Source organism: Podarcis pityusensis, assembly GCF_964106645.2.
Source record: "Podarcis pityusensis genome assembly, chromosome: 3".
NCBI classification, from domain to species: domain Eukaryota; kingdom Metazoa; phylum Chordata; class Lepidosauria; order Squamata; family Lacertidae; genus Podarcis; species Podarcis pityusensis.
In genome coordinates this window covers 84,982,872-85,005,454 of record NC_138026.1, presented here as the reverse complement: position 1 = coordinate 85,005,454, position 22,583 = coordinate 84,982,872, and the positions used below count along the sequence as shown (strand labels likewise).

General features: G+C 42.9%; 1 protein-coding gene across 2 annotated transcripts; it reads right to left on the bottom strand.

Moving 5' to 3' along the window:
• Nucleotides 1-765: 765 nt before the first annotated feature.
• Nucleotides 766-19,568, bottom strand: RNF8 (ring finger protein 8). Of its 2 annotated transcripts, none has more exons than XM_081000207.1 (8): nt 19,270-19,566; nt 15,756-15,884; nt 12,940-13,677; nt 6,231-6,293; nt 4,896-4,985; nt 4,480-4,587; nt 3,175-3,379; nt 766-1,112 (listed from the first exon to the last, which is right to left on the bottom strand). In XM_081000207.1, exons 1-8 carry the CDS (start codon nt 19,390-19,392, stop codon nt 910-912), a joined length of 1,659 nt encoding a protein of 552 aa, XP_080856333.1. In that variant the 5' UTR covers nt 19,393-19,566; the 3' UTR covers nt 766-909. The 2 variants fall into 2 exon arrangements, with proteins under 2 accessions (XP_080856333.1, XP_080856334.1); XM_081000208.1 differs by having other exon boundaries at nt 936-1,112; nt 3,168-3,379; nt 19,270-19,568.
• Nucleotides 19,569-22,583: the final 3,015 nt, after the last annotated feature.

Here is a 22,583-nt window from a genome sequence, read left to right as displayed (position 1 = left end):
GGTTTTTTGTTCTTTTATATAAATTGTAACTTTTAAACAAAGAAATAAATAACCACCCCAAGACATATCAAGGAAACAAAAAACAGAAACAGCTGCCAATCCAATTTGCCTGCTAATTTGAAGCCAAAGCCCCTGAAATGGAACCTGAGTTGCTGCAAACTTATAGTGCTGTACCAGCAACATACTGTGAATACTGATAAATATGTAGTGCCACCTTCTGCTCATTCAGAAATGCAACTTCTTCTCTCAGCCAAAGCCCTCCTACCACACTCTACACACACACACACATACACACAGAGAGAGAAATGCAAAAGCGCTGCTACAGTTTTGACTGTGTCTGCTCAATTTTGGCAACAGAGCTTGAGAGAAAGTGATTAAGATGCTTTTCTGTGAAGCTAGGTATCAAACTCTTTGGGGCTTAGGGCATGGTAAATTTAACCTTGACAATTTCTCCAGACTTATGCAGCTGTAAATATCCTTATTCTCTTTATGAACCCATGAGTCATGTGTAAACAGCTTTCTGACACAAAAAGCAAATATGTACTACATCAGGTTACACTTAAGCAGTTATTTAGCTGATGAGCTGGCACTCTCCAACCTATTAGGAGGGAAGCAGTTAAATTTAAGTTTGGTGGTACATTGTCAACTCCAAGAATTTTCATAGCAAGAACAGAAACATGGGTTTAGTCACCTAGTATTAAAAATGGGTTTGAGCCTAACAGTTTTCAATCATACTCTTCAGAGATGAGGACATCGCACATTCACTTAAGAAAAGAACAGGACCCTGCCAAGCCCTTTTAATCCACAATTCAAATTCCAGTCTCTTCATTGTTCCAAGTGTCCAATCCTTTCTCCCAGAAAGCATCCAGAGCAGGCTCCAAACAACTGCAAGGGTACGGTGCAGGTATTTCAGATAACATGGTGGCTGTCAGAGTCTCCCTCATAGTCATCACTTTCAAAGCTGCTTAATGACATGATGGACTGCACAGATGTAAGGCTACTGCTCTCGCTGTCTAATGTTGAGGTAATGCTGCTGCTCTCGCTGTCTGAGGACGTGCTGAGAGTACTGCTCTCACTTTCTGACGCTGGGTTCTCTGCAACAACCTGCTTCCCTGCAATTAAAATACACAGATAAAAAAAGAAAAGCAAAAGTGATTTGAGGCAAGTGCAGGAATACCCAACCAAAGGATTTAAGTTTGGGAGTATATTTGTTTTTCAATGGTGCAGGAAAAATACATTTAAAAGTACAGTATAGGCAAAGGGTAATGAGGACTAAGGGGGAGTGGGCTTTGCTTTCAGTACTCAAGGGTAAAACTTTTATATTCTGCACAGCTCTGGTCTTTCATACCGAATACTGTCTCTTCCCTTGGACCAATGCCCACTCTTCTCTCAAGGAAGTACACAACTGTCTCAAACACAATGCTTAAAAGCACAGAGAGGGTTAGAGAAGAGGAAGAAAGAGAAACAAAGGAGACACAATGTCTCAACATAAAATCAATACAGAGGTGGAGCAATGCAAGGTGTCTCTGTCTAAGCCACTGATGGCCAAACTTTGCCCTCCAGCTGTTTTGGGACTACAACTCCCATCATCCCTAGCTAACAGAACCAGTTGTCAGGGATGATGGGAATTGTAGTCCCAAAACAGCTGAAGGGCAAAGTTTGACCATCACTGGGACTCTAAGATGAACTCTAGACTGCTTGACTGCTTGTAGCAGACATGCCATCCTCACTTGCAACATAACAGTTAATTAGTTGGTCCTAGGGAGGTGGTCCCCAAATTCCAACCCCCAACCACCTGAAATGGTCTTTTCTGCCTGTTGTAGCAATTATAATGTGCTGTGCTAGAGGCTACATGATATTAATTGGGTTTTTATTGCTTCTTTTATTTCTTATATATTGCATTTTATTTAATTGTATTACAATTTGAATTCCATAGAAGTCAAATTGTAATACAACCCAATGCAAGATAATAAACAAAAGGAGCAATAAAAATACAATTAAAAATCAATACGAATATTTCATATAACGGATGTACTCTCTCCCATCTTCAACCACAAATCCACAGACCCACTGCAGACCACCTGAATGAAGCTTCCAGGTAGTCCATGGACCCCATTTGGGATCCCCTGTCCTAGAGCATAGTCTGAAGTTATATAATAATAATAATAATAATAATAATAATAATAATACCTTTATTGTCCATGTACAACCTGTATACAATGAAATTAACTGAGCCTCCCTCCCCCCAACTCAGTCCCATTGCACTCTGTGTGCTTGTCGCACAACACACCAACCCTGAAAGTCTGCTGCACTATATTATTTTCCGTTCAGCAGCCTAACAGCCCACAGATAGAAACTGTTTTTTAGCCTGTTGGTACGACTGATTATACTTATATTTCTCCTGCCTGAGGGTAGAAGATTAAAGAGGTGCTGGCCGGGATGTGAATCGTCCCTGAGAATTTTTCTCACTCTCCTAAGGCAACGATCCCTTTCAATGTCATCTAGCAGGCTCAGGGGACAGCCCATGATATCATGTGCTGTGTTCACCACCCTCTGTAAAGACTTTCTGTCCGTGGCTGTCAAGCCAACGTACCACACTGTGATACAATATGAGAAGACACTTTCTATTGTGGACTGGTAGAAGGAGGTCATAAATTGTTGTTTAACATTGTTCTTTCGCAAGACCCTGAGGAATGGAGTCTCTGTTGGGCCTTCCTAACCACCTGAGTTATATTGTTTTTCCAAGTGACGTCTTCACTAAGGTGAACTCCCAGGAATTTAAAGGAGCAAAGCTAGATTCTAGTCAGTGTCTTCTCAGCAGCTGCATGACGGAAAATCGAATGTAAATATAATAAATAATGTAAGTAATGCTAGCATGAAATGAAGAAGGTGGCTGAATTAGAAGATTAACCCAAATTGCAATATCTAAATTTTTCTAAGTTTTTGTATCTTTAGGTGTGGGTGGGTGGATGTACAACAACCTTGCTGTTAGCTTTGAAATGCTGTCTCCAAAACAGCATCTGAAACTGAAAAAGCTTTATTCATGAACAGAAATAAAGCAAGGCACAGAAACCTAACTGTAGTTTGCTATCAATATATTTCTAATTAAACACTACACTACGCAGGTACCAAGGAATGTTCAAATGCCTTAGGAATGGAGGACCCACCTCTCACCTTTTCGCTCTTGGATGAGGGAAAGGTGGCGATGCTTCGTCTCATCATCCAGGTTTTCCACCATCCTATCAATACAATTGTCCAGAACTAGCGATCGTGTCTTGGATAATATCGTCCCTCTACATATTGGACACTCCAGCTTACGCTTCATCCATTCATTGATGCAATAGGAGCAGAAGCTGTGTGCACAGTTGAGAGTGACAGCCTGAAAAGTTCATATTATATATAATACATTAGATTAGGATTTCTATCCTGCTTTATTTACAGAAGCTTCAAGGCAGCTCAGAATGGAAAATAAAATTCAAAATACTAAAAACAATGTAAGAAAATGAACTGTCAGAACTGGATAGCTTGGCTGGTTAGAACATGATGCTGATAACACCAAGGTTACAGGTTCAATCCCTGTATGGGACAGCCGCATATTCCTGCATCGCACAGGGTTGGACTAGATGATTCGCAGGGTCCCTTCCAACTATGATTCTATTAAACATCCGCATAAAAGGATAAAAGAGGAAATGAATAAATGGAAACCAGTAATATTGTGTGTGTATATATAAAAACTAGGAATAACGTATTATTTATTTGTCGCTATAAAGGAAATGAACTTAGACATGTACATTTTTGGAAGCAATTATTCGAAATTGAGATTTTTGGAAATAATCTGTATACTTATTTTTAAAAAGTAGATTGATATTTAACATATTTTAAAGGTATGATAAAATGTAATAATTGTGATGCCAATGGTCTTTTAGTAAGATATTGTAGGATTATTGAAAAGGTTTATTATTATTCTTTATTATTACTATTATTATTACTGTATTATTATTGAATATATATATACTGCCCTATACCCAGGGGTCTCAGGGCGGTTTACAGAATAAAATCAAGATATAAAACCACAAAATACCTAATAAAAACAACAACCCAATAGCCCCCCACAAAAGAACACATTTTAAAAGGGCATAGGATGTATTTATATAATAGAATGTGTTGCATTAAATGATATTCTAATATCTGTATTATCTTTTGGAGTTTGTATAGCATGTATAATGTTTATTCATTAAATCAAATGTTTATTTAATTCTTTTAAAGGAAATTGTGTATATCACATACATATCCCTTCCATGAGCAGGAAGTTTCATGAGCAGACTTCTGCTCACAGAATCATTGGATCCAACCCACAGAAATCCCAGGAATAAAAATTGGGTTCAGCAACTTTCAAACTGATTTGGTGTCAATAAAAGGGGATTAAAATATATGTATACTTACTACTGCTTCTTAAAGTTTTTATCTTTCAAATCTTACCTCAATGAAGTGTTCAGAGCAAATAGTACACTGCAGCTCATTCTCCAGTACATCATTCATGTGGCTCAAGGCCTCTTCCTTTTGTGCTCGTGCCTTCTCCTTCTCTTCCTGTAGCCCAGAAGAAAACGAACCCAAAAACATCAGGTAAACAATGGTAGAAGAATGAGAATGTATTGGGCACGTGAGACATACTTTCTGAAAGGTGAAAACTTTATTAAACTTAAAAATCTGCACAAAACAAATTGCCCCTAAAGTTATATACAGCTAAAACCCTCCACTTCACCACAGTGTAGAAATAAAAGCAAGGTGGTGGGAACCTATGGAAAAGCAGAGAGCAACTTCCTTAAGCTGCAAAGTGTGAGGCTTTGGAGCAAGGTCTAAACTTCGACTGTTGTGTATTTTTCTTCTGTTCATACCTTAGTCTCTTTCAGTTCCCTGTCCTTGGCTTTAATGATCTCTTCAAAATCCTTCTTGCTACGGCTCAGTTCTTCCATCAAAGCACGATGCTGAGAAATAAGATACCAAACACAAATTCTCATTAACATACCAATTAGGCATGCCAGATTCTATTTCGCATCCTGAAAATATGTCAACCCACTGCATGAATAAAACTCATTTCCTCTAAATAAACATAATCCGTAAAACATACACATACTTAAAACTTATTTAGATTAGAAAAATGAATAGGCAAAAGGTATGTAAGGATGCTGCTAACTGTACAAAGGTAACCAGATGAACTATACAAAACAAAGTTAAAATAAAATTAATCATAAAATACAATTAACAGCAGTGTATCACACCCAGTTAACCAGATAAGGCCACGCCGACACTGCTTTGAATACTTGCAAAAATAGGAAGCTGTCACCTGAATGACCATAAAATGGGAGACAACTGGCTTTCTACTACAGGTTTCATAGACAGGGTGCCACATCTGAGAGGCCCTTCTATACGGAGTGGCTCCCTAGCCTATTCTTAGTGAGGACACCACAAGCAGAGTCTTGTGCACAAACCTTACAACTCAGGTTGGATGGTTCTGGGGCAGGTGTGCCTTCAAGTATTGGGTCCTAAGCTCTTCAACGTTTTGTTCACTGATACCAACACCTTGAATTGGCCCTAAGAATGTACTCATACATATAACTATAACATCAGGAGCTGAATGAACATTTATAGGCCAGCGGTAATTCCCATGATTGTAGCACCTGGAAATAAGTCTGCCTTTGGTCACAAAAGTAGCGACCATCCAGTTTGGGAACCTGTGGGCCTCCACATGTTGGTGAATTACAACTCCAATCCTTGACACTGACCATGCTGGTTGGGATTGGTGGAGGAGTCTAACAACATCTGGATAGCAACAGGTTTCTACTCCTAGCAAAGAGCTTACCACACATTTCCTAAATGATCCTCATGATAGAAAAAGACCCTCTGGCCCAGGTAACATTTTGTGAAGGTGTGCCAAGAGGGAAGAGAATGTGCTGCAGCAGTGGGATGAACAGTAATAACTTACAAAATGATGGGACCAAGCCAAGAAAAAATCAAATTCAACAAGCCATCATTACAGATTGCTTGTGGTTTTGATACTGTCTTTTCTGTTCTTCCTAATCATCCACTATTTTTGCTACTTGCAGCCAATCAAGCATGTCTCACTGCAAGAGGCAGAACTAAGCATCCTGGCAATTCACCAGTGGGGGTAACATTTGAACATCCTCAAGCGATACAAACATTGGAAATAACCTAACACTGTGCTACGTTACCTGCACTAGAACCTGGGTCAGTTGTTCCTTCAGTCTCCCTTCTCCTTCTTCCTCTTTTGCTCCCTAAACAATAAATAAGAGCCTGTCAGTCAAGTAAAGGAAAGACATATAGAACTAAGAACAACATGAAGGATAACAGAAGCTAGTGGAAAAATATGCTAAAAGGAGTCAAACAAGTTTTCTTCCATGCAGTTATAAAATAACAATAAAATGGCTGCTGCCTACACAAAACTGAAACCTGAAAAGGAAATCTTCAATTATTTTTATTTTTACAGTATTCCTAATCAGAGACACATACCCCTATACAATACACTATCTCAGGGGTCTGCAACCTTTAAGACAAAAAGAGCCACTTGGACCCGTTTCCGAAGGAAAAAAAAACTGGGAGCCGCAAAACTCGTCATTGACTCGTCGGGGCTGCTGATTCTTCTGGACCTGTCAGCAGCCTTCGACATGGTCGATCACGAACTCCTGGACCACCGCCTTGCCGACGTGGGGATCCAGGGCACAGTCCTTCAATGGCTGCGCTCGTTTCTCTCTGGTCGGGGACAGAGGGTGGCGCTTGGGGGGGAACTGTCATCGTGCCACTCCTTGGTGTGTGGAGTGCCTCAGGGTGCGATACTCTCCCCGATGCTTTTTAACATCTTTATGCGCCCCCTCGCCCAGCTTGTCCGGAGTTTTGGGCTGGGTTGCCATCAGTATGCTGATGACACCCAACTCTATCTGTTGATGGATGGCCATCCTGACTCGGCCCCAGACACACTTACCAGATGTTTGGAAGCTGTGGCTGGATGGTTACGTGGAAGCTGGTTGAAGTTAAATCCTTCGAAGACAGAGGTCCTCTGGCTGGGACAGGACGATATGGGATTGGGGGGGCAACTCCCATCTCTTGCGGGGGTGCAATTAGTGCCAGCACCGTCCATTAAGAGTTTGGGTGTAATCTTCGATACCTCCCTCTCTATGGAGGCGCAGATTACAGCTATAACAAAGGCGGCATTTTTTCATCTCCGCCAAGCTAAGCAGTTGGCCCCTTATCTCTCTCGCCCTGACCTAGCCACTGTGATCCACGTGACGGTCACCTCCAGACTGGATTATTGTAACTCGCTCTACGTGGGGCTGCCCTTGAGACTGACCCAGAAACTCCAGCGGGTGCAGAATGCCGCGGCGAGACTCCTTATGGGGTCTTCGCTGCGAGATCACATTCATCCGGTACTATACCAGCTGCACTGGCTCCCGGTGGAGTACAGGATCAGGTTTAAGGTGCTGGTTTTAACCTTTAAAGCCCTATACGGCCTAGGACCCTCGTACCTACGGGACCGCCTCTCCTGGTATGCCCCACAGAGGAACCTACGGTCTGCAAATAAAAACATCCTGAAGGTCCCAGGCCTCAGAGAGGTTAGGCTGGCCTCAACTAGAGCCAGGGCTTTCTCGGCTGCGGCTCCAATCTGGTGGAACGCTCTGTCACAAGAGACTAGGACCCTGTGGGACCTGACATCTTTCCGCAAGGCCTGCAAGACAGAGTTGTTCCACCAGGCCTTTGGTCAGGGCCCAGCCTGACTCCCTCCTCTGGCAACCTGCACAGAATTTTGCTCAACGGTTAACATTAATTTGATTTTAATTAATTTTTAGAATGAAATGTTTTTAGAATGTTTGATTATTTGATTGTTTGATTATTTGATTGTTGTTAGCTGCCCTGAGCCCGGCTTCGGCTGGGGAGGGCGGGATATAAATAAATTTTTATTATTATTATTATTACTACTACTATTATTATAAAAATAACTTTTTTGTCACTTTTTTATTATTTCTTTGTTTGACCCCTCAGAATTACTCCTCCTCATAGAAATAAACGTTAAATTAACAAGTTACCTTTTTGTGTGTGTGTGTGTGTTCTTCACTCCCCTTCAAAACAGTGACCAGCGTACATGCCCCTTACAATGTAGCGGGCGGGCGGGCAGGAAGGTGACATCGGGACGGTGCGTGACTAACGCACGCACCGCCCCCATGCGACGTCACAGCCAGTACAGCGCCCGCCACAGTTGGGAGTGTCGGGGCGCACAATGCGGCTCCTCCCCTCGCTAGTATTCGCCCCGGAGCCGCGGCAAAGGTGTAAAAGAGCCACATGCGGCTCCGGAGCCGCGGGTTGCAGACCCCTGCACTATCTAATCATGTAATGCCTAGAGTATCTTCACTTGTTTGTTCTCTCTGCTGTGGTTGTATGGGCAAGGGAGAAGGGCCCTAGCTCAGTGGTAAAGCATCTACTTTAAGTGCAGAAGACCCCAGGTTCAATCCTTGGCATCTCCAGGTAGGGCTTGGAGAGAACCTAATATGAAATCCTAGTGAGCCTCTGCCAGCCAGTGTAGACAAAACTGAGACAGACCGACCATTGGTCTAAATCAGCATAAAGTAGCTCCCAATGTTTCTAACAGGGAAGGAAAATAGCCGGAGCAGTGTCTTCTTTGCTCCCTCCTTGCTAGAATATGTGCTATCACAAGAATGTGAATCATTGATGGCTTTCTCCTTGGTGGAAGAAGCAGTCACCTACAATAACTGTTGCAGGCAGTGGATGTTATAGCTGCTCTACATTGTTGGAAGAGCAGTTTTAAAAGTCCTGCTTGCTGGCTGTAACGTGTAGTCTTTATGGACATTAACAAGGTGAGTTTAAACATTTTTAGAAAGTGTTTCTGAATATTTAAAGTGCAGTTTACTATGATAAAGGTGAGCTCTACTAAACTCATTGGAGCTTTCCAATTAGCAAAAATTGTGTAACATTAGGCCACAGTTAGCGGTGTGTGCTGCTAACACACACTCACACAACTAGAACTGTGTGCTTAGCTGTCTTCACTGCCCTTAATAGCTGCAGAAACTTCTCTCAAACCTGCCACCCTCACAGGCAGACTTGGGGACACAGAGAGGTCTTCTCAGTGGCTGCTCCCAGACTCTGGAACTCCCTGTTTTTGCTATTCTTACTTTATCTGTAAGCCGCCTTGAGTCCCTGTCAGGCAAAAAGGTGGGGAATGAAAGAACAAACGAATGAATGAATGCAGTCCCCATACCGGAAAGGATTGCCGAAAGGACTGAGGCAGCATGGCAGAATGTATGTGACAGTCACAACCCAAGAAGCTGCCCAGTTCAATTCTACCTCTTCAAGAACAAGCTTGTTCCTGCACCTCTGACAAAGTTCTGGGGGTGTGGCAGGAAGTCAATGTAATGGTTCTCCCCTTGATTGTCCCACCAATGGTGCTAAGAGGAACAGACAGGATACACAGCAAACCTACTGCCCCTAAGCTACCATCATGTATACACTATCAATGGTGATGTTTTACCATCACAAGCGCAATACAATACAGATGATGCAATGTGATAGAACATTTTGATGTAAATAAAAACAATAGATTGCAAGCCACATTTCTTATCCATTCATAATCATTTGTGAGCATCTGCCACAAGCAATAACATGCTTGTTCACTGAAGTAACGTGTGAAGCAGCCATGAATCACTGTGTTTTAGCAGACAACCCTTATTAGTTGTAGGTTTCTCTTAGCTCACAAATCTAAGGAATAGTTGGCTTTGTCAAAAACAGAAAAGAGATTTCTTTCACACTTAGCAGGAATATGCAGAGGTGAGTAAAATACTGGAGAATGGTCCTGGAGGTACTTAAAAATATTTTTTCAATTTAGCACGCTTAGAGATCCCATCATATGTTTATTAAATTATTTAAAAGACAGCTTCCTTTGATAACTAAACAATTTGTTATATGTTCATATAGAACTATAAACCTATAAAGAGCTGGAATCATATGTGTAAAAACATGAAAAAAGGTAATCAAAGTAAAACAGATTTTTAAAGACAAATTAGTGAACAACTGGTATTGGTGAAGCTTACTGCTTTATTTTTCAAAAATCACAAAATTATAATATGATCATAGTGAGTTAGAATTACAATATATTAAGAGGAAATTAAGTATTACAGATATGGAGAATGTGTTTATTGAACTATGAAATAAAGAGCTGGGATAACACCATGGTTATAATAGCTAGGGCATTAACCATGATCTAGCAATTTAATTGCACACTCAGGCTATATGCACATTGGTGCCTTGAAATACATTGAGGGGGTTTTTCCGGCAGTGTTTCAGGTTGCTTTTTTAGGTTGTTGTTCATGCCAGAGAAGGAGTGGGGATGTCGTCATCTGATGCCCATTACCTAATTTGCTTACCCACACTGAACTCCAATTCACTGAAGCTGTCGCTGAGAGCTGCCTAAGAGCTACAGACCTCAGCTTCACCATGGCTTTCATTTTTTAATCAATGGAGGCTGTTTAGAAGAACAGCAAACAAGACTCCAGGATACCTACGCATTGTGGCTAACTTCATGTCTACTCAGGTTCAAAGACCAGCAGTGGGAGCGCACTGGAGCCAGAGAAGGGGTAATGTGTGCACAGCCTACGCTGTGGTTACAAACTACAGTGGTACCTCGGGTTAAGTACTTAATTCGTTCCAGAGGTCCGTTCTTAACCTGAAGCACCACTTTAGCTAATGGAACCTCCTGCTGCTGCCGTGCCGCCGGAGCATGATTTCTGTTCTCATCCTGAAGCAAAAGTTCTTAACATGAAGCACTATTTATGGGTTAGCGGAGTCTGTAACCTGAAGCGTATGTAACCTGAGGTACCACTGTACCAAATGAAGCCGTGTTATACCCTGCTGTGATAAAACTCGTTGGCTTTCTTTCACAGACAAAAGGGGAAGTTCTGTTTTGCCACCCATCCTATTCTTATCCCTTCTCTAGCAGGGGCCATGAGGAATCAAACAGGGACAAAGATAATTAAACACAGTGTATTTCCATTGTTCATTTACTGCTAGACACTTTCCTTAGCGCTACTACTTCATCAGCAGGAATTTCAAGCAGAGTTGCTGATGGAAGAACTAGAAGTATTTTAGGGTCAAAGCAAAGAACAGTATTGTAATCTCTACTGAAGTGACTGTGCAACTAGTAAGGAAGTGAAGCAATATTCTGCTAACTACTGTGCCCATCAGACAACAACAATCCATTCACTTCACATCTTTTTATTGAACCCATAGCTCTAGGAGAGAGAGGCCTTGCACTTCAGTACTGATCTTCTGGTGTCCATCATTCAAATACAGTAATAATAATAATAATAATAATAATAATAATAATAATAATAATTTATTATTTATACTCCACCCATCTGGCTGGGTTTCCCCAGCCACTCTGGGCGGCTTCCAAAAGAATATTAAAATATTGTGATACATCAAACATTAAAAACTTCCCTAAACTGGGCTGCCTTCAGATGTCTTCTAAAAGTCTGGTAGTTGTTGTTGTCTTTGACATCTGGTGGGAGGGCGTTCCACAGGGCGGGCGCCACTACCGAGAAGGCCCTCTGCCTGGTTCCCTGTAACTTGGCTTCTCGCAGTGAGGGAACCGCCAGAAGGCCCTCGGTGCTAGACCTCAGTAAGCTGTGGCTCACAAGCCAGTAGATGCAGCCATGTTAAAAACACATCAAGTATCCTGAGAGCAACATGTCCATTGTTGCTGATCTTGCTATCTTGCCTAGTCTCACCAAAAGATGCACCATATGCAGAAATGCAACTCATGTGTCTCACTAATCAATGGGCTTTTTGCAACACAAGAAATCCGAGGAAATTAGGACAGGGAGCAAACAATTCTCTCTTTGCCAATCTCATCATAAAACAACTACAGTGAATTTTAAAATGCTGCACTTATTTTTAAAAATACAAACTCTACGGTGAAACAGGACCAAGTGTTGACTCCTTCATGCATAGTAGTTTTATACATGTGATAATTTTTGTATGAAATAAGGTATGGTACATGACTGGGCAGCCTAATCAATGTATGAGCACTGAAATAAGTTACCGCAATACACTGTGTACATGATGTTGCACATGCTTTTTCCTTGTCGTCAGATACAGTGGTGCCTCACAAGACGAAAAGAATCCGTTCCGCGAGTCTCTTCGTCTTGCGGGTTTTTTCGTCTTGCGAAGCAAGCCCATTAGAGGTTTAGCGGCTTAGCGCTACAGTATTAGCGGCTTAGCCGGCTTAAAGATCAGCTGATAAGCGGCTTAGCATCAGCTGTTAAGCGGCTTAAAGATCAGCTGATAAGCGGCTTAGCATCAGCTGTTAAGCGGCTTAAAGATCACCTGATAAGCGGCTTAGCCATCAGCTGATAAGCGGTTTAGCGGCTTGGGAAAAAGGGGGGGGAAAGGAAAAAAACCCCGCAGGAACTCGCAAGACATTTTCATCTTGCGAAGCAAGCACATAGGAAATTCGTTTTGCGAAGCACCTCCAAAACGGAAAACCCTTTCGTCTAGCGGGTTTTCCGTCTTGCGAGGCATTCGTCTTGCGGGGCACCACTGTATTTCAGTGTAGGAGAAATGTCATAATTAATCTACCCTGTGCTAATAACTAAACCAGCTGGGATTTTTAAGCAGCTAAACTATAGTTTCAAACAAGTTGGCAACACTGTTGAAAATAGCTCATTAGGCACACTAAATGGAGGACTAAGAAACCTCAGTGCTGAAAATGAAGGTGTGGTAGTTTGGGAGACTATGGCAATGCTAAAAATGCTAACCTTTCCCCCATCCAATCATTCTTGCTTAGGCACAACTTCAACACTTGCAAGTTTTCAAATGGTACATGAGAGTGGGTGGGTGAAGTATCACAGCTGCACCTACCTCCAATTCTTCACAGACGGTCTTCTGCAACTGCTCCACTTGCTGCTGTTGCTGCTCCTGCTCAGTGCATAACTGCTCCCTCAGTTCCTGCAATTCCTGCTCCAAAACCTGGATCTCTACAGGAGCACACTTGTTCATTTGCCTCACATTCAGGACAGCTGTCTGTTTCTCCTGCATCTTGGCTTTTAGCTTTGTCATATCTGCTAGAGTTTTCATTATTTGTTCCAAACCATTCCAAGACTGTGCCAAATTTGGGGCTTTATGGTCCTTAGAAAGAAGAGCTAAACCATGCTCAGGCGGAATGGTGCTACAGTGATTTTTCTTCTTCTCCTTTTTACTGGGCCTTGGAGAAACCAACACTGTTTCCATGTTTTCTGTTGTTTGTCTGGACAGTTCTGTCCTGCCTCCCTCACATTTCCCCAAAGAGTCATTTTCTGAAGACACCCTGTCTCTTTTGGTTCTGGAATTGGAAGGCCCTTCCGCTCCAGATGCCTCAGATTCCTCCAAGCTAATTTTACGCTTAGCCCTCGTGTCTTTCGTTTTCTCTGTCAGCTGGTCATTTTTCAGCGCCAGAAATGGACTGACTTTCTTCCAATCTTCCCTTATTAGTGTATATTCATACTCAGCTGTTTCTCTGTTTTTAAAAGGAACTCCTAATTGGATATAGTCGCCTTCGTGTAAGAGATAGGGCCGTGATGGATCAATGCGTTCACAATTCAGCCAGACACCATTTAGACTCTGGGAAAGATAAATAATAAGAAGAGAGAGCTAGGAAAGGTGCTTGTTTTTCTGCACATCAAAAAATAAAACAAACAGACCAGAAAAACAAGCCAGCAAGGAAAACCTGGCACTCCTCAAATAATACTGCAAACAAACAAAAAACAGCGATCCAGCACTAGAGTAGAATTAGCATGAGACACAAGCAGTATTTCCCACTCCAATAGGAAACATCTGAGCCAAGAGCAGATTTTGTATTTTATGTATCCATGCTGATTAAGTGACTTGTCCAGAAAACTAGCAGTGCAATCCTATGCACATCTAATCAGAAGTTAGTCCTAGACTTACTCCCAGGTAAGTGGGACTGTAGCCCAAAGAAATTTATTACAACTCCCTGAGAAGATAAATCAAGATTTAAAAAAACAGCCCCTGGTACACATGACACTCAAGACATGATTTATATGTTGGAAGTGTGGCAAGTTTCCCTTCATCAGCTGAACTAACCAAAATATTTGGGATCTCCACACTTTAAGCTGGGGTCACGAACCTGTGCCCCTCCAGATGTTGACTCCAACTCTCATCAGCCCCAGCAAGCACTGCCCATAGTCAGGAATGATTAGAGGTGTAGACCAGCAACATCTGGAGGACCACAGATTCACCACCCCTGCTTTACACAAAGCTCTTTCAAAAAAAGGGGGGGGGAATAATCGAAAAGATATTTGCGTTATCTTTAAAAGGACAGCACATACAACAAGACAAAATAGCATCCAAAGCAAAATGTGTGGTAAAATGGGCAAGAGTGCTGGGTTTGGAACCAGGGATTACTGGGTTCAAATGCATGGCCACTCACAGCCGCCCCTAACCAACCCCACGGGGCTGCTATGTGGATGAAAAGGGGTATCTCTCAAATGCTCCTTGAAAGAAAAGACTGCCATAAACTCAATAGGTGAGCTAATGCAAGCCACGTTTTCAAACTCTCTCTCAGCATTACCACCCACCCCCATCTGCAAGAAAGAGAACACTGGCTTTTCCCGCTATAAGGATTACAAGTAGATAATGCATGTTTTAACACTTCTGTAGTACTTTTAAGTATTAAGTGCCACAATCATCTGAAATTCAGTATACAGTAACTGCAGGACCTTATTGGTGATGGCATCCCAGCTACGGAATTCAGAACTTCCATCTCACTTTAGCAGTTTGTTCAGGTTTTTTGAAGAATATTAAGGCCAGAGCTTGTGGCTTATTTTTTACTTGTTTTACTGGTTAAGGTTATAAGTACTACGTCTTTCTCATGTATATACTGTATATTTTATATATTGTTTTAAAATCCTATGTGTGCTGCTGTAGGATTTCTATTTTTTATTATTTTTATTATAAATATTATTATTATTACAAGTACTACTATTTTGTGTGCCACAGGCTTCCCAGGCAACCAGCCCCCGCTACCATGGCAGCTCCCCCCAAAAAACTTTCCATAAGTCTGTTGGCCTTCCTGAACAACAATGTGGCTGGTTTCACCGGTGGGAAGGGGTGACAGTGGAAGGAAGAAACTGCACAAAATTGGACAGAGAAAACTTGCACTCACATAATCTTAGGATACCACTCATTATAGCTACTTCATCAATTCTGTAGTCTAGATGATAAATCCCAAGTACTATATGAAAGAAAAAAATCCTATACAGTGGACCCTCTAGTTATGTACCACTCTGGTTACATAACTTTCAGGTTATGAATGCAGCAAACCCAGAAGTGTATACTTCCGGGTTTCGCCATGTGTGCATGCACAGAAGCGCTCTGCGCGCCTTGCACATGCGCAGAAGCAGAATCTCTAGTTACGTTTTTTTCGGGGTGCACACGGACCCCCGGAATGAATTAAATTCGTATCCGGAGGGCCCACTGTATTACTGAGGTAATTCTCACAAAGAAAGTCTACAGAATCAGGTATACATTATCACAGCCATAAACTGTTCTACAAACTGCATACAAAATTAGCTTTTCATGTAGTTCGCCTGGCACTCCAGCTTTCCTGATCACATTTTCAAACTGGATTCCACATTCAGCATCTTTCAAGTCAATTCATTTTTAGTAACTTTCCGTACCTTGTTATCAATCACTGTCCACTGCCCATCAGTATTTTGCTGGAAAACACAGTGGTTCCGGGAGATCATCAAAGGACAGGATTTTGACATCAGTTGGTAAGTAGCACCAGTTCCTCGACCTATACTTACCTAAACAAACAAACAAGCAAGCAATTAATAATCTCCTTTTCCAATATCTCCAACATATCTATTCTGGATTTCAATGCTGTGAAATGGGTATTTCATTAGTTTCTTACAGTAATTCAAGGGAATACATTAAGCCACCATACAAGTATTCCATTATTTTACTTGCAGTGCCAAGATTGTTTGATATGTCAATGTTGGTTGCAATGAAATACAGGAATATAAAAAGATGATTTCTTGGATGCCAAAATGCAAGTTTGGGGCAAGTACTCCTTAGTGAGAGAACCCCAGCATAAATTTAAAATCACAAAATATGCAGCAAAGTAAAGCATGGAAATATATGCTGTTAGACCTTTAAAATATGCCCTTCTAAGTTCTTCCCAAAGTTCTCCTCTTCCTCTAACATTGAAAATGGCCACACATTTGGGAAGTTAAAAATGGTTTACTTACAAACTCTTCAAAGCTCAGATTCATGTACTTTTCCATACAGCATTCAGAAAAAGTTGCACAGGTGGTATAGTAACACAATAATGGCTTGTAAAAGCCATGCGGTCTGAGCTGCAGCAAGCAGTTCAAAATGTCTTCACACACTGAGCTTCTCTAGTAGACTGAGGTACAACAATAGGCTTGATTGCCTTCCCCTTAAGGTGAGAGCTAAGCTAGCTAAGCCTGGCAAGTAAGTTTACTCTACAACATTAACCTCTTCATTAATTAGACCTAAACATATTATCCCAGTCAACACATTTTTGAAACCTGTGAACTATTGTTGTTGTTGTTGTTCATTAGTTTTCCACAAATGAGTATTTGTTTATTTGTAAAAAGAGCTATTTACTCTAGCAGGCAAATCCAAAGTAGCCTAACAAACAAGTCTGAGTAGCCAATAACAGCTGAGAATGCCATTGCAATTATAAATTCTTCAAAATCCCATTTAATTCAGCTTTAGGCCTGTATTAAGCAATTGGACATTTATTCATTTTTTTTCTATGAAGATCAAACTTCAAATTACATTAACGTAATACTTAACAATCTGGACTATGATGTCAATATATACAGTATTGTAGATAAACCCCTTTCAGGTTACATTAAATGCTTCATTTCTCCTTCACCCCAAAGCTCTGCAGTTGATGCATGGCTTTCAAAGCACCTCCAGGGACTTAAAAAGAGGGAAGGCTTGTCAATATATTTTCAAGCTGCACAGCTTCTATATGATCAGGGATTCTTGGAGACTCTGTCCTGCCTTCTGGCTCTTGTCACAGTTCAATCTCACCATATGGCTTCAGAGGTTATCATGTTCATAAGTACAGAGCTTCCAAGTAATAGACACAGCTGACAAATCACAGATTTTCTCCATCCTGTCACTTGTAAGGTTATCACACTTTTCGACCAAAATAACTGCACACGAACAACAATCCTTTGAAGATCTGTCATATCTTTCATTATAGTACCTTGTATTGGTTCTTCTTGTTTATTTTTATGCACTGTGAGCCACTAAGGAGGATATAAATTTTAATAAAAGCTTGAAACCTTCCACAGCATTTGTTCCCAGAATTATGGTCAACATTTTAATCAGGCCTATGGAGCCTGAGACTCAAAGTCAAAATGTATCCATGGGCTTGAGAACACCTTTGCTTTTGCAATTCCATACCGATAACAAAATCAGAAGGCTTATTTTGCTGCTGATGCAGGCTGCTGTTCATTTATGAACAGTGAACTGCATTTCGCTTGGTGTCAAAAGCTTGCAGGCTGGCTTTAGATTATGCTAACTACTTTGTCATAACCAGCAAAGATGTTCACTAGATTTCAACAGATGGGCAAGTGTTAAGTTAGGCAGGCGAAACTTTCTTTTAAACTGCCTTAAAGAAGTACAACTGAAGGTCAAATCTTTTATGATGAAGATGTGCCAGCATGGACACCTCTGTGGCTACAATCTTAAGCACATTCAGGAGAGCAAGTACCATTTAACTAAGATATAGCTCAGAGTGAAGATGCTTAAGGTGGTCCTGTTACAGGTGATCCTGTAAACGCTTACATCACTTTAATCTAGATTCTAGAAGGAAATGAAGCAACGTTTGGGCACAGTGGGGGGGACCCCACAATCATATGAGGGTGGTAACACAAGAATGGGTCTTTTCTGTGGTGGCTCTCTGTTTGTGGAATGCCCCCGCTAGGGCGGCTCGCCTGGCACCTTCATTGCATATTTTTAGGTGTCTGGCAAAAACACTCTTCTCCCAAGCCTTTGGCCAGTTAAACAATGTACTGTATGACCTTTTAAACTGGGTGTGTGTGTGTTTGTTACTGTTACACACTTCTGTGTTTTTATATTGTAAACCACCCTGGATGAAGGACGGTATAAAAATTTAATAAATAATAACAATACTGGATGGAAATTACAGGGTAGGGCAACAAACCACGTTTTGGCCCACTAGGCTGACTGTTGAGGGCTTTGCTTTATTTGCTGTTTTATTTCGGCAGTTCACTGCTTTTTTATTGTATTAATTGGCTTTATTGTTTTACTGAATGTTACCCTAAAAGTTTAAACTGAAAGGTGGGACAAGGACTTTGAAAACAGAAGAAGACGACCCATTCAGCCCCAGCTCTAAATTTTGGCCTTTTAGGGCTGACCTAATTCTGCTCTGGACCATAAAGAAGGCTGATCGCCGAAGAATTGATGCTTTTGAATTATGGTGCTGGAGGAGACTCTTGAGAGTCCCATGGACTGCAAGAAGATCAAACCTATCCATTCTGAAGGAAATCAGCCCTGAGTGCTCACTGGAAGGACAGATCCTGAAGCTGAGGCTCCAATACTTTGGCCACCTCATGAGAAGAGAAGACTCCCTGGAAAAGACCCTGATGTTGGAAAAGATTGAGGGCACAAAGAGAAGGGGACGACAGAGGACGAGATGGTTGGACAGTGTTCTCAAAGCTACCAGCATGAGTTTGACCAAACTGCGGGAGGCAGTGGAAGACAGGAGTGCCTGGCGTGCTCTGGTCCATGGGGTCACGAAGAGTCGGACACGACTAAACAACAACAACAATTCTGCTCAGACCGAGGCTATGGGGAACCATGGGGTGGAGAAAGGACAAGAAGAAGCTTCAGTTAGTGGGCTGAGAGGGATACGGTACAAGAGGCAAATGAGAAAGTTAATATCCGCCTCCCAGCTGCTTTATTGGTCCCACAGCCCCGACCCGGCCCCCTCAGCTGAGGAGGGCAATTCGCGCGCTCCCCTCCGAGGCAAAGGAGGGCGCAGTTCCAAATGCGGGCAACAGGAGGCGCAGCTTTCCTTTCTCTTTCCCTTTCCCTTCCCAACACAGTCCCTCACTTCGCCGCCGCCCCTCAAAGCCCCGGCGCTCGAGGAGGGGGTGGGGCAGCTCTCGCCGCGCTCTCTCTCACCTCGCTGCCGTCCTCCAGCAGCAGCCACTCTTCGCTCATCCCCACTCGCTTGAGGCACCAAGTTTGACCCGGCCCCCCTGAGGGGCGAGAAACCCTGCTGTCCCCGCCAACGCACTCCGCCATCTTCCGCGGCCCGCGCGAGCTGCAGGCAGAAGCAATCGCTCGGTTCGGAAGGAACAGATCGGCTCCGCCTGCCCTAGCTCTTTTCTTTTTTCCCCCCTTTCCTTTAAAAAAATAAATAAATAACTACGAGCGGCTTCATCTGCCCCTCACAAAGATGGCCACTTTAACGGGAAACATCCCCCGCCCACTGCTGTAACAGACGAGATCAATCGATGCCAGAGACAGCCGCTGCAGCCGCTGTTATTACGTTAGTTTGTTCGTGAGCTGTATCACAAACAGGCTTCAAATGTAGCGGGGGGGGGCGGCGTTTGAAGGAGGTCTTGCCAACTGCCGGCCTATTTAAATAATAATTCGTTTGCTGTGTATTCATTTACTTTCTTTCTCGTCTGAGTTTATTTGATTTTAAGGAGATAGCTACCGCTGCTGCTGCTCTCAGGTTTAGCAATGTTGTTGGGGGGGGGAGGGTGTTACTTAGAAACAGGCAATATTTCAGGGGCTGCAATCCAAGCAAAACAGATTTCGGGAACCTTTGGCCTGCCAGGTGTTGCTGAACTAGAACTCCCATCACTCCCAGCAAGCAGGTCAGTGGCCCTGGAGTGCTGGGAGTTGTAGTTCAGCAACATCCGGAGGGCTCGAAAGGTCTCCCACGCCGAGTACAGAACGACTTAAGGAGGGGGGCGCGATTCACACTGAAGCGAAGCCAATAAGGTTTACTTCTGAGTAGACACGTAGAGAATTGCACTGTGAGGGCAGCTGCAGCACGGTATATCGCCTGCTGTCACAACTCTCAGCAAAGCACAAAAAGGAAAAGCATTTGGGCTACATTTATAAACTACAAGAGAATGCACTAAGCATGTACAGTTTCATACTTATGAAAACTGCACATATTCAGCGTACTTTTTGTAATCCATGACAGCTTATGTAGTAATGTATGTGTTTGTCTTTATAATGTCTCAAAAGCTTTCTCAGTTCAAGACTGTCCTGCTGAAGGGATGCTTGTGCTTTGTGGACTGGCAGATCTGACTGGCAACAGAGTCGTTTCTAAGGGAGACAGCCCGCTGTTGGCAATTGTTGGGGGAAATCTTTATGAGAGATGGAGGCCTTGGTTGCTCAGTGCAGTTTTCTAAAAAGTCTTTGGCACTGGGTAAAAGAAAGGAAGGGTGAAACAAACTGAGTCGCAGCTTCTTCCTTCTTGGGCTCAGGACGGTAGTATTGCAAACGCTGTAGAAGCCTGGATATGTAAATAAAATTTGGAGGTGCTAATAAATCAAGTTAAATTGCGAGGAGTAAAAAAAGCCAGATAGCGCCCGCGGAGTATCGAACTGCCGTTAAGCAATTGGTGAATCTGCAAAGATTAGCCGAAGTAACCGCTAGGCTAAGCCGGCCCGAAGAATGCTGCCAGCTAAAACATATAAGGAGCCATTAAGCAAGCGGTGTGGCTAATTGGGCAAACAAAGTCATGCTCTTTGCAAATGCGATCCGCAGCTCCTTTTGAAAGTACTTTACATCCTCTGCACCGCTGGTGTGCATGACAGATGCGGGATCTACGGGTCAGCTTCATCAGACTGAAGGTGTTACAGGAAACAGACGTGGTTCAGTGTTTGCCCGGCTGCCCCGCTTCCTGAATAGATTCTTGTAAACTCCAAGCGACTTTCTTTTCTCGAGCCAGCTCAGCCCAGCGGTTCCATCGAGCAGAGCATTAGCTTAGATCCCCTAATCGCTTCCAGCGGTTTGAGACCCGCGGGCGCTGCCTGGCTTTTTAAACTCCCTTCCACTATAACAGTTTCTCTAAATGACGCTTAAATTTGCAAAGCCAAACTTCTACATGATTCTCTGCAATTCTGCCTGAACCCAAGAAAAAGAAAGTTTTCTGCAGTCTTGCTTCTGCAACGTGTCCCATGAACATCCGAGCTGCAGCAAAAAAAGGGGGGGCGCCCTAAAGTTTTTCAGAGCAATAGCAGGATAAAAATCAGCTCCGTAAGCGAGAAAGGATGGATACAGACCTAGGGGGCTTGGCGAAGGGGAGGAGACGTGACTCGTTTGCAGGGTGGCGTCATCATTTTTATTTTTTAATTTATTACTGTATTTCACGACATGTATATACAGAGCTGGTTGATGGGGACAGGAGAGAAAGCATCGCCCTCCCACCCTCTTGTAAGCTCCAAGACCTTCTTCTCTCGAGCCAGCTTAGCCCAGCGGCTCCATCGACCAATGCATAGCTTGGATCCTGCAATCGCCCACAGGCAGCGGTTTGAAACCTAAGGGCACTGCTTGGCTTTTTAAACTTCTCAGCTGACCCGATGAACAGCTCTAAATTACACCTGCGGCAACGTATTTACATAGCAAATCATCTACAGGTTTTGCAATCCCACCTGAGTCCAACAATTAGGGAGAAGCGATTCTGTGTGCTTGACCTTCCCTTGTCTTGCCCAAGGCGAAGGACTTTTTAAAAGACCTGCACTGAACGAGGATGATCTCCTTCTCCCAATAAGACTTTGCCCATCCATCACACTTCCATTAGCAGGCATCCCCAAACTCGCCTTCCAGCTGTTTTTGGGACTACAGTTCCCATCATCCCTGACTACTGGTCCTGTTAGCTAGGGATGATGGGAGTTGTAGTCCCAAAACAGTTGGAGGGCCGAGTTTGCAGGGTGCCTGCATTAGGGCATGAGGACGCTCAGCATCGTTTTGCTGCAATTGCCCGTTTCCCTACACTCCAGTAATACCATTTCCTCTTTATTTAACTGGAGGATGCAACTTGTAGCTTGATTTCGCTTTCTTTGTTGTGCACCTTCGTTTTCCTAGGAAAGGAATGTTTTTAAAGCATGCATAGAATTGTCTACTCTCACATGTCATTTGATTCCGGGGGTTCCACCAGCCTTGGACTCCAGGGTGGGGGGGGGGGGTTATTTTGTGAACTGCAGCCTAATAACCAGCAAAGCAATTCATACACACCAGCACTAGCAGTATGATGTGAGCTCAAGCTACAGCAGTTCAGCTGCTGAAAGGAGAGCTGGCCGCTCAACACAGCTCATTTCCCTTTCCCTGCAGGCTGTTTGGTGCTGACTGTTGTCCGTATTGTTGTTTCCACCAGTCCCCCTGCTTTTTCCACCTACAGAAAACCCCACTATTTTCCCCCAGGGGATCAAAAAGCAGATGAGGGTGGAGAATGATTTACCACGGATCCTCAC